This window comes from Trichoplusia ni, chromosome 18, assembly GCF_003590095.1.
Source record: "Trichoplusia ni isolate ovarian cell line Hi5 chromosome 18, tn1, whole genome shotgun sequence".
In the NCBI taxonomy this organism is placed as follows: domain Eukaryota; kingdom Metazoa; phylum Arthropoda; class Insecta; order Lepidoptera; family Noctuidae; genus Trichoplusia; species Trichoplusia ni.
Window position 1 is genome coordinate 8,182,690 of NC_039495.1, and position 12,599 is coordinate 8,195,288.

Below are 12,599 nucleotides of genomic sequence, written 5' to 3' on the forward strand. Positions count from 1 at the left end.
GTCTCAATGAAAACCCCCGTGATCATTGACCAAATGATGTAGGGTTTGAGAATTAGAAAGAAAAACCGATACAACTAGTTCATCAAATGCAAAATCATCAAGCACTCATTGTCAAATTATTAAAGTTGTTGCCTTTTAATATTACTATTAATCATTGATTAGAACTTATCAGTGATAAATTTAATCTATACTTAAAGATGCAGAAACAATCTGTTTATTATGATACAAAGATAAACATTACTACTGATGACTAAAAAGTTTTGTTTATAAATGAAACATAATTTGAAGCAGATTATTTTCAGGAGGGTTTCTATAAGTCAGTAATTATTCATACTTTCAATAAAAAAATAATGCTTTCGATTTTTTAGGTAATTATTGTTATCAAGTGAATATACCAAAAAAAAAAACCAAATAAATTCAAACGGTTAGTAAATAACAATGCAAATCATTTGTTTTCATTGGTTCAATATGCAAAATTTGCATACAAAGGCATCAAAACATTATAATAACATATGATACAGTTGGTATGTCAATAAGCGAGTTCAAATCCTTTGTTGATTCAAATGTGGTTAAGTTCTGATATACTGATAAAAGAACAGTTAACATTTAGCACATAACTGTAAAAACATTGAGTTTGTGTTACCAGAAAAAATTTTTTTTTTTGTTTGTCCTGAGTATCTACAGGAGTCAACGCTAAGTGTTGGAATCATCCTACCTATTTGTTAATGTGATCATATTGCATTTGTCAGCAAATGTTATAGTTGTTCATAATTTATTCTTATCATATTAATATTCCCTTCTACTTCTTTTTAAATATATTTTTTTAGAAAAAACAGTGCAACTGAAGATGGTTTCAATGCAACTGGATCATTCCGTCTCCAGTTTTGCTTACGGATTTTTAGTTTATTTTTATGAATATTGAATATCTTAAATAGTAATTGTCTGATTAGCATAAGTACATATTTATAATTACACAATGTATGCAAAAATTACAATCACTTACCCTCATAATTGCTTTTTCATGAAGAATATTCTTTATATGGATAATAATTGTTTATTTCAAAAGAAATACTTTATCATTGAGTACCAATACAATAAACAAAATTATAACCATGCAATCATTATGATGTATAATATTACTAATGTAAAGCTCAAAGATAAACAGTTATTTTTCTATATTAGGTCACTAAAGCTAAGGATAACTGCAGTACACCATTCCAGTCATCTGCCTATGTTGTGACCTACATAAAAACCTGCAAAATTATTTACTTAGATCCTTGAATACAAGGAGTTGACTATCAAATGAGGTTTGTCAACTTTCTAGTGATAACTATAACTGCAAATCATTTAGCAAGCCTAAGAAAACTAAAGGAATTAGGGTCAATGTTTTGAAAACTGCAGAGAAGTTTTTGACGCAAGATAATGCACTAGTGAAGGTATTATGACAATTAGGCTATAAGTATAAATGTGTCTTTGTATTACCTTCGGGGTTCGAGCCATCATCCGGGTTTTCGTCGGTCGGTTTCTCCCTCAACGAAGACAATAGGTTCACAGCTGACATAGCTCGCAAATCCTCCACTCAGTTACTCAGTCTTCTCGCAATATATTACTTTTGCTAAAATTCTATAACAACTTTACAATATATACAAAATTGTTCAGGAAATTAATCTATCACCTATGTATTGTTTATATCACAGACTTTTCGTTTTTCAACAATACGGATCAAAACGTCCACGCACGAAAATACTATCAATATTTATAAGACTCTAGATATAATAGACTTATTTACACATTAAAAACTAACGTTTATCATCTAATTTTTAACAAATACGCTCTAGCGGTCACAAGATACTCATAACTAAAAGATTTTATCAGTTTTCGATGCAAAAATATATAAAACGTCCGCCATATGCCTTTTGAAACGTATATAACTCGACCATATTTAATATGCTACGCAGTAACGCGTTATCGAGTGATCTTTAACACTCTTAACTTGTCCGTATTATATCCAGTTGCCATTGTTTCGTTTTTTTTAGAAAAACGGCGTTCTTTGTGGTCCGAAATGAAAGGACCGTGCATCAGTTTTCAATTATAAGTAACCAGTAAAATTCAATGAAATAAATATTCCACATAATTAATTTCTTTAACTTATTTATTTTCTTCATCGATTTGTAGTTTGCAAATATATTTTGTTTACGCATAAATTTAACTTGATTTGTAATTGGCTCTAGATTTAACCATTACCTATTGTACTCGTTTTCATTTGCTTCTTTTCTGATTTGCAGCAAATAATTAATACAATAAAGCTTCTCATCGTATCCACTGTTTTTATTTAACAGTATTTAATATAATGTAATATGAAAGCTGTTTCTTGATATTCTTTCAAATTTCCGAACGAAGAGTTTAGATTCTGGCGTTCAAAAACTTCATGGTAAAAAATCGATAATTTCTGATATAATTATATTGTTTTCCATAGTAAATAAATAAATGATTTTCTTTGCAATTTTAATTCGTTTCTAAATTAGTTCCATAATTATTTGTCTGGCATAAATAATCGTAAAACCTCAAATGTCACGAAAAAAAGATTAACCAATAAATAGTTTTTGAACGAATCTATCATGGTGCGACTTCGGCTAATGTTCTGAGTTTTTACTGCTTTTCGATTTTTTGTTTTTAAAATGTCTTTAAAGTGGACTGGTGGTCAAAGTGACTCCGGTATATTAAGAAAGAGTGATTTCAAGGAGAAGAAAGAAGATCTTTTCGTGTTCGGCTACTCGTGCAAATTGTTCAGGGACGATGATAAAGCCCTTCACATTGACCAAGGCAAACACCTCATTCCGTGGATGGGGGATGAAACGTTGAAAATCGACAGGTTCGACCAGTTTTTTACTATAAGACTGCTAACTGTGGCGCTATAAACCTATCAAAGATAGTTATATGTCAGAAAAAATTAAATTTTCGGAAGATCTTTAAGTATTTCGCAGAGGATGTTTGTACGAAGTTCGATGTGTACGAAGAGCGAGCGCCGGGCGCTTCGGGTGCTCGCAGCGTCGTGTTATGTTATGGTGACACGCACCGGTGGTATGTATAGCCTGCAACGGTTCACTTGAGTATGTATAAATACTATGTTAAAAGCCCAGGTGTTAAACAACACAGATGAGAGATGACTGCTATGCTAAGATATTTTGAAAATCTTTAAAGTTATTGTCTCTTATTTAATAAAATGCACAATACATTTAATTCGGTTTTATTATAGTTATAGAAATAGAAGTAGGATATGCGCTAAGGTTATACTCTAAGGTATTTTTTATTACCATTGTATAATATTCTAAATTTTTATACTTGTATGTACAAGCTTTTGACTAACATGAGATATGTATAGTAAAAGATGTCATCTATTTAGGTCATAAAAAATATTCTAATTTTGTACAAATACTAAAACATTAATAGAATATTGTGTGATTTAAGAAAGGAGCTGAAAGTTTAGTAGAAATTACTTCGAAGCTTAAGAATTAATTCTTATTCATCAGTGCAATAAAGCTTAAATTAAACATTTATGATAATTTAATATTATTTCAGCTTCTTTCTAACATTATGGGTATAAATGCGCACATAATAACCCCATTTTATCTCACTGCGAAATGGGTCATCAATGAGACTGGCTTGTATGGTTCCGTTTTGGTAAGAAATTAATACAAGTAAATATCTGGACAGGTATGATGCAAGGGGCGCTCTGCACGACCTGTCATCACTTGAGGCACCTCCGGGAGGCTACGATTTCCGCGTGGAACTCACGAGGAGTGAGCTAGACGTGGAACAGCTTTGTGATGAAGAGAGGTACCGCGCGCTCCACACTGATGAAGATGAAGAAGAAATGTACAAAGGTAAGCTTACAATTGTAATGTCTTATTTACTTACATACTCATACTTATATCTATAGACTATGATTGTTGATTTAATTCAATTCAATTTTTTATTGCATTCCACAATGTAGGCTTAGGTGGTAAACAAATTTTGACAGGTAAAAATTGTGTGTTGGTCTACGACAGCATCAGTCATCAATCCTTAATGAGTCTTGTAAAGAATTTATGATGCTGAGAAGTGCAGACAGTACAGAATCAATATAGCTAGCATATCAACCTCAAACTAAAATATCCCAATTTCCAGAGGAGGAGTTGAAGCGTCTACACGCAGCTGGCTACGGTCAAGTGGGGTTCAACTATGACACCCCCACAGAACCACAGCCTCCAGCGCAACCGCCGGAGGTTGACGAGGAACCGTTCACACCAGCTCCCGCATTCAGAGCACTCCTTCCAACTGATACTGTGTTTGTGAGTTAACTTTAATTAAAGACTGCCCTTTAATATTGAGAGTTTTGCTTTCACTGTAACACAGTGAGGTAGTTTGGTTTGTAGTTTTAGTGACACAAATACTCAATACTCATCAGGGTTTGCCCTTTGTTCTTTGGATATAGGAATAAAAAAAAAACCATGATTTTTACATAAATGTATTTATTTTCACATCAAATTGGTTTGTAGCCATGGGAATAACATTATTATAAATGACATTAATTAAACGAAACTTGAGTTTAAGATAGGCAGATACTCAATTTAAAATTTAGAATGTAATATATATCAAACATTAAGCAGAATCTTCAGATTACACACTTATTTTTAACTTCTAAATTGCTGTAGGATAACAAAATCGAAGAGAAGAGCTCTTTGATTAGCTTATGGTTATGTATGACGGAACCTGTTGTCAGAACTCCTGGTATGATATATAAAAAAATACATATATTACAAAAATACCTATTAAATATAAATACCTGTTTACATCATATGAAGTTTAATGAATGCTACTATTACTGCTATTTCGATGAAGGCTGCTAAATAGCAATTAATAAAAAAAAATCAGTTAGGTTTTCCAAGATAGATAATTCATTAGGGTAGTTGCAAAACAGACAGGACAACAAAACTTACATCTTAAATTTAATGCTAAGACTTAGGACTGTTTTAAGTTACAAGACGCTACACATAAACAACAGCTTCTTATCTGACCACCAGAACACTGCAGCAAAGCTATAAAAATATTTATCAAAATTCACAATCTGGCCAAAACACAATCTAAATTCAAACATTCTAAAACACAAAATTTCTCCAACAGCCTGAAACCCTCAAACAGAATGCTATAATAGAGAAGACGGCAAAGTTCATAGCATCCCAGGGTGCTCAGATGGAGATCCTGATAAAGGCAAAACAGGGCGACAATCCACAGTTCAAGTTCCTCAATAGAGAGTCCTCATTACACCCTTATTATACATCACTGATAGCACTTGTGAAGGGTGGGAAGTGGCCCGAGAGAAAAGTTGAAGTTGTTGAAGGTATGTAAATAAAACTGAGCTTTTATTCATTTTCATCATATTATTATATGGTGTGATTTATTTTCTGTGGTATTGAAGAAAATTGACTGCATGGATAGACGATTGCTTGAGGTCACCATGCCAAACCCACTGTAAGCGGAGTGTCGCGGGGTCGATCCCCGCGTTGGGCAGGCATTCTTGAGATCCACGATTGATCTGAGTTTAGGTTTCTTTGTTCACGTTTTTGTTATTTGTATGTTTGTGAAACGAACGAAATCCCCGTCGTCATGAGGATTAATATCCTTACCGCGGGAGTCGTTTTCTTTTGAGTACTGTAAAATTTTATGTGTAAACTTTTACACATAAAATTAATAAAGAAATAATTCCTTGTTACAGAGAAGCCTCCAGAAAATGAAGAATATCTACATCCGAGTTTGGCGTCGACTGTTATCGAATCTGTAAGTATTAGGAATTTAGAATTCATTGTTTATAATTTAGAATATATCAAAACACCTTACACACCCTCAGGTCATTAAAACATCGATATAAGAGAAAGAGATAAACTGCTCACTAAAATGAGTTCGAAAACAGATACTTTACTGTTATATTTTCTTGAAACAATAAATAGAAGATTCAATGTCTGGTTATAACAGAAACATTAAAATCATTTATTTGTGAATACAAGTCAATCAATCAATTAAGGAAGAAAATATTTATTTCGATTAATAAATTATAATACCACCACCGCCATATTTAAGATACATATAAATAACTGACCGGCAAACTTCTTAGCGCTTAGTCGATGATACCAAAAAAGGGAAATATATGAAACTAACATTATTATATAAGTGCTAGAATGGTGACATTAACGATGTCATATAATAACCAGCTGTACCGGCGACCTACGCACCGCCTAACAATCGATGATCACAGTGGAGACAAAATATTAAGGGTGGACAACTCTTATCACTTAGGGTAATGAAAAATAGATAGTAGCCGATTCTCAGACCTACCAAAATTTGATAAAAATCGGTAAAGCCGTTACGGAGAAGTAGGGTACCTAACATCGTGACACGGGAATTTTATATATTAGAAGATAAGAATGTAACATTCCACCAGGCTCCAGCGATCCCGTCCATCCACTACAAGCCGTCTGCGGACTGCGACTACACGATGCTGATCAGCAAGATGCGCGGCGAGGGCGAGGGCGCGGGCGCGGGCGCGGCCGACGTGGCGCCGCCCGGGACCTCGCCGCCGCGCGCGCCGCCCGCCTGCATCTACCGCGCGCCCGTCATGTACCCGAAGGGGCCCGACACCAACCATGGTAACTACCTGAAGTACTCTAGCTTTTGTCAAGTTTGAAACGACATTGTTAACCTGAAATGGGCGTTTCTCAGGAAAAAAATACATAAGTTAAAGACGGTTAAAGTAACTGTAGTATTTCATTGAATTTTTTCTTACTTAAACTATTAATAGCCGTCGTACTGTACGAGCTTAGACACAGAATACCATCTAATTAAACAATTTGCAGTATTAAAAGTGTGGTAAGGATAATTATATCCTCAATTTGTGTTACTTTTTTCCTGACAATCACCCAAATGCTGAAGAACTTTTTTAATTCCTTTTAGAGTACTGGTTGAGGTTGACTTCTAGATTCTGCACAGAGCTCATTTTGCCAGTCTTATGTTCTCTTCTTATTAAAGGCTCAAGCTAACAATTTGTGTCATTTGGGAAACAGCATAGCTAACAATACATGTTTTTAAATTTTCTGTGATGCACAATAAAGAATAACCTAATTCTCTGTGTTACATACCTATTTATATCATTTTCACCACTTAGTTTTAACAAACGACTATCTATAATGGACTGCTGGACAAAACGGTTACCACAACGACAGTCTTCACCCTCAACCCTCTATTGTAGTGCCTCCAACAATCCCGCCCGTGCTGTCGTATCAGCCGCCACCGTACTACCAGTACCCACCGGATCAGAAGAAGCCAACCACTCAGGATCCACCCCTGCTCAAGTCAACAGGACTCAGTCTCATGAAGAACTACAATACTGACTCAGATTCTGATGTATCCGGTAAGTTAAGCGAAGTTTCATTTGATACTAAGGCATTGTCCTCGTGTCTTGGGGGGTTCAACGAACATTCAAGTTACATGTACAAAGATTCTGAACAAGAGTCGTGGATCACACAAACTTATTTTGTTAAACTAATTTCTGTATTTTGGTGTCTATTTTAAAAACATAACATTAAGTCGTATATTAAAACCATTATTTCCTTTAGTCTTATTTGCATATATTTATCTATCAATACAGTCTTTATAAATCTACCATAAACCCTAAATTTCTCTTCACTTCTTGATGTGCTTATGTCAATTGTCTTAAGATCACCAGAGCAGCTACTTATTCTTAAAATACTCTTTCTCTCCAACAGACTTCGACGACAGCTCCTCAACGGACAGCAAAGACAAACCAACCATCATCACACCACCGGAAGACGTACAGATAGTGATCGACAAGATGGCGTCTTATGTCGCACGTAATGGCGACGAGTTCGCAGACATCGTGCGCGCTAAGAACGACCCGCGGTTCACATTCCTAGAGCCAGATAACCAGTACCACGCGTACTATAGGCGGCTGATGCAGCAGAAGCGAGGGATCGATGTCAATGGGAAGGATAAGAAGAAGAAGGCTTCTGGTAAGTGATCAGAAGTTAGTGGTGTAGAAAACGTATTTATATTGATCTACTTGGCGTTATAGTAGTAGAACATTTGTGATTATCAGGATTTAAGACATCCTAATTACGTAATATTAAGAAATTTAGCCCAGTTACTGCTTTCGGCGCATTTAATAATATTAATAATATATACAAGACATCTAATTTTAAAATTTTTCCTAATCAAGTGAAACAGTATGGGTTGTTATATCACTTCTATAGAATAATAATCCCTCTCTTTTAGCGCCCGTGTCATTCTCCATAAAGAAGCTAAAGGAACCAGATCCAATACTTCCAAAGCCCGCGCTGCCGTACGAGTCAAGCTCGGACGAGGATTCCGAAAAGCAGGACAAAGACAAACAGACAGACAAACCAGAAGAGGTCAGAGAACCGCCGAAGGTCGCCCCTCAAACATTCCCTAGCAACGACATTCCTCCCACAGTCGTATACAAGATAGATGGACAGATAAACGAAGAACCGCCAGTCAAGGCTGCTGAACCTGTAACGGTAGTGGCCAACCCCACACCACCACCCACCAACACCATTCTACCTGAAGAGAGTGTTTCCATACCCAAACAAGAACCAATAGTCACGGTCCCACCAGAAACCACCCAAAAACCATTGAACCCTGTCACCATGCAGGTTCAGAACATAGAGCCGCTTGATAAAATAGAAAGGTGTGAGTGGGAAAGAGACAGCCCTTTCGGAATGGAGATAGACAGTCCACAGGTAAAGGAGAATCTCAGCCCTGTGAGCCGGCAAGACACAGACAGTCCCTTAAAGAGACGGGAGAATCCCTTCATCATGAACAAAGAGAGCCCTTTGAAAAAAGAGAGTCCTAGTAGAAGAGATAAGGAGAGTCCTCGTAGAAAGGATAGCCCTTACAGAAGAAGCCCTCATAGAAGAGATAAGAAGAAACATAGAGATAGAAAGAAGGATTACAGATCTAAAAGCAGAGATTCAAGAAGGAGTGAACGTAAGAGTGTAGAGAAAGAAAAGAAGAGGGAGCGAGAGAGTGAGAAAGAAAGCAAGAAGTACAAGCCCAAGCAAGAGGAGTTGGAAAATGAAATCATATCTTTGGAGGACAATTCTGATGATTTGATTGATTTGACTGGAGATCAGTCGGATTCTAAAAGGTGAGTTACAGCATTCACTGTTGAGTACATGAAAAAGGCAGTTTAAATTGACTTTATGACTCTATCATTTAATTAAATTAATAAGTTAATTTGAAAATTATATTCAAACTTATTTTTTAAATATAGCGGTCTTATAACTTGACAGAGTTTTGGCCAGACTGGTAACAGATTTTTTTCCTCGCAACTTCTTTTATAACAAACAAATCCTCTATTCTGAGAGTTGATAGTATCAGAGTCCTTTATACCTTTAATTTCGTTCGTTCCTATTACGTCAGAACGTAATAGGCTCGAATCACAGCAGAGAGTAGCGTGTATACTGTATAGACTAATTAAAAAAATATTGCTAAATGTGTGGTGTGTTCAGCTGTAACATAACGTGTGTCCTAGCAGAGTGCGAGACGGAAGGCGAGCGCGCCAAGCAGCAGGAGCGGCGCCGCCGAGCCGCCGAGTTCCTCAGGAAGGTCGGCGTCGACCCCGCCGCCGCCGCGCTGCCCACCTCCTCACTGGCCAGCGCTATGGTACGTGGAACTAACCATATTATGTAAAGATACTCATTACGTTCTTTTTTAGAAGCCTATGTATAGTAGGACTGATTTTTCAATCGCCAGGTAACTTTATTCGGCGAATATATTGACAGCTTTTGTATAGAAAATATGTCAACCGGTTATATTTATTCCTCAGGTAAAAGTTAACCGATTATAGAAAAATCGGCCTTTAGAATTATAAACTTAAGGATAGTCTAATGAAGCTGTTGAAGCTAGCCTGTGCTAACTGCATCGCTCTGTTAAAAAAGTGCGTCTATACAGTACCTATTTGTTAACTTCATCATCAATTTATCGATTTTTCAACTATGTTGAGTTTGGTTTCGAATTGAACCGAATACAGCTAGGTACTAGTGTTTTTCAAAATACGACTACCTATCAGACCTCAACCCAGTTAACGGGGCAACACGGATACCCCTTACTACCTCAAATGTTATACTTTTGATCGCAATTCACGTAATAAAATTTACTTCCTCACAACTAACAATAATATTCCGTTGTAGGTAGACACTTTGGAGTCATTGAGAAAGAAAAAGGCAGAAGAAGAAGAGAAGAAACGCCGACGGGACAAGAGAAGGCACAGGGATAAGAGAGGTGAGAAGCTTACTATTTAGGATCTTAGCTCAAGCTAAATTATATTTCCTAATAACATTTTCGGCTATGGCGATTAGTTTTGAGAAGGACGTAAAATAGTGCACAAAAGTGTACACTAACACAAGTGAACTCTCTCTTCTTTAACTCTAATAGCACTATGAGATGCCAATTCGACGCTGCCGGAGACACATCTAGCACACGACTCACATTTTCACGTGCCTTCTAAAACACGGAAGATGCAATGTATATTTTGAAAACACACAAATTCTAATGCTTTGATTTGTCGCTCCTGGATCCTACCACTAGGTACTATATCACAACTTCCGTGTTGCATTATCTGTCTCCGGTCGCGTCAGATCCTTCTCATCGGGCTGCGAGGGTAAGGGAACGAAGTTCGCACCTGTGTTGGCGCACACCCTTATTTACTGCAATATGTTCTTCGCAGCTGGCTGGTGTCTTGCAACACTAGCAGCTGTGGCCGAAATCGAACGAGGCATATCAATCAATCAATATACAGCTGTTTACTTTCCTACAAATATTGTTCAATAATTAGTTCTATTCTTGGTTCATACTTGATTATAGTTCAACAAATCTTTTGTTTCAGAGTATGACAGTGAAACCCACAGGAAGAGCAAGCGCAGAAAGTATAAGTGAGTTATCAGTTGCTATAGTAACTTGAGAGTTTGTAATTTAAATATGAAACCAATTGTAATTTTCATTTGGTCTTGACAGGTCCTCAGATGAAAATGATGAATCGGATTATGACAAGTAAGTAGTCTCGACCTTATAATATGTATATTTTATCTCCCTCTCTCTTCCTGTCTTCACTAAATATTTTTGTTAAAGTTACAAAACGTCTTCATTAAAATAATGAAAAAAGAAGTTAGCTTTCTAAATTAAAAGAAATACTGAACAATATAGTGTTCCATAGGCTTTCATCTTATAGTCAGAACCAATTTTTTAAGTATTCTAATTTCTATCCCGATGACATGCAAACACCCTTTCATTTGATTTGTCTAACAAAAATAGAATCCATCAACTAGAAAAAGCATTGTACTCTATACTAATGTCCTATCTTTTTCCAGTACAAAAAAGAAGAAACGCAAGAAGGAAAGGAAACACAGCTCCAAGAACAAGAGAAAACGCAGGAAAGAGACTGAGGAGGAGTTAGAAGAAGCCCCAGTACCTGTCAACATTGACCTCACCAACACCTTGAAGGAGTTAAGGACTTCCTCACCAACTAAAGAACTAGGTCTTGACATCGAGAGCACCTTGATCAACTTCCTCCGACAACAGTCCTCAGACGAAGAGGTAACAAGAGATAAGAGAAGAAAGAAGGAAGAGAGGGAGTACAGCGAAGGGGAGTGGTCGAGTGACAGCGAGGGAGATTCCAAATCATCTGCTAGTGGACGTTGAGCGATATTGAACTTTATTTTGAAGGTCTTAAGGTACTTTATTGAATTACAGGTTTTAATTATAATTTTTAATGTGAGATAAGTTTGAGTGTAAGCAGAAGGTATATATCAAAGATAATACTCGTCAAGTTCTTTTTTATGGTAGTTTCTATGATATTATTGAAAGGACAATGAGAATCGGAAAGGATTTTGGACCTAGTACTGCCTAGAGTGAAGACAGTGTATTTCGGTCAATCGATTTACAACCGAAAACGCGTTTTCCTCTTGCCTTTCAATCCAGGGTTAGACTTCGGGTGCAAAAACTTCATCCTGGGCAGAATTTGGCACATACGCTGTCAATTTCCTTTGATTGATTAAGTATGAAATTTAACGTGTTTCATAAAAACCTAGCGAGGTGGACTTTTAATTATTTAATAACGGTTTACTCGCGTGTATTCATCAGGATAGCCCCGACTAGTTTCGGACCCAAACGTAGCCCAGCCTTACCCAAGTTTTCTCACGTGAGTAAATTGTTACATAATAAATAAATTGTAGATCAGATGAGAATTTACTTATATCACAAGGAAACTTAATTCCTAGGAGTTTAAGTGTTTCTAGTCATGTTTAAACAAACTTATCCAATATTTCCATCCTTCAATATTTATTGATATTGACTACATTATTATTTCAGACTATCTGAAACTGAAATAAATTTCAATTAGTAAAATAAACATTTCTCCACTTGTATATAGAATAAAAAACAATGAAATATTGACATTTAAAAAATATACACTACATTTTAAATTTCCAAAAGTATAACTTATCGGGCACTTTAAACCAGCCTTTAACTTA

General features: G+C 36.1%; 2 protein-coding genes across 2 annotated transcripts; both read left to right on the forward strand.

Annotated features, from left to right (window-relative positions):
- The first annotated feature begins 2,593 nt into the window (after positions 1 to 2,593).
- LOC113503148 (protein suppressor of white apricot-like) lies at positions 2,594 to 9,221 on the forward strand. The gene is made up of 9 exons (XM_026884967.1): positions 2,594 to 2,872; positions 3,715 to 3,884; positions 4,168 to 4,331; positions 5,164 to 5,380; positions 5,756 to 5,817; positions 6,479 to 6,683; positions 7,283 to 7,444; positions 7,800 to 8,063; positions 8,326 to 9,221. The coding sequence occupies exons 1-9, from the start codon at positions 2,679 to 2,681 to the stop codon at positions 9,219 to 9,221; spliced, it is 2,334 nt and encodes a 777-aa protein (XP_026740768.1). The 5' UTR covers positions 2,594 to 2,678.
- Positions 9,222 to 9,228: 7 nt separating this feature from the next.
- LOC113502893 (protein pxr-1-like) lies at positions 9,229 to 12,432 on the forward strand. Its single transcript, XM_026884640.1, has 5 exons — positions 9,229 to 9,735; positions 10,263 to 10,353; positions 10,958 to 11,003; positions 11,086 to 11,121; positions 11,439 to 12,432. The coding sequence occupies exons 1-5, from the start codon at positions 9,565 to 9,567 to the stop codon at positions 11,767 to 11,769; spliced, it is 675 nt and encodes a 224-aa protein (XP_026740441.1). The 5' UTR covers positions 9,229 to 9,564; the 3' UTR covers positions 11,770 to 12,432.
- The last annotated feature ends 167 nt before the right edge of the window (positions 12,433 to 12,599 follow it).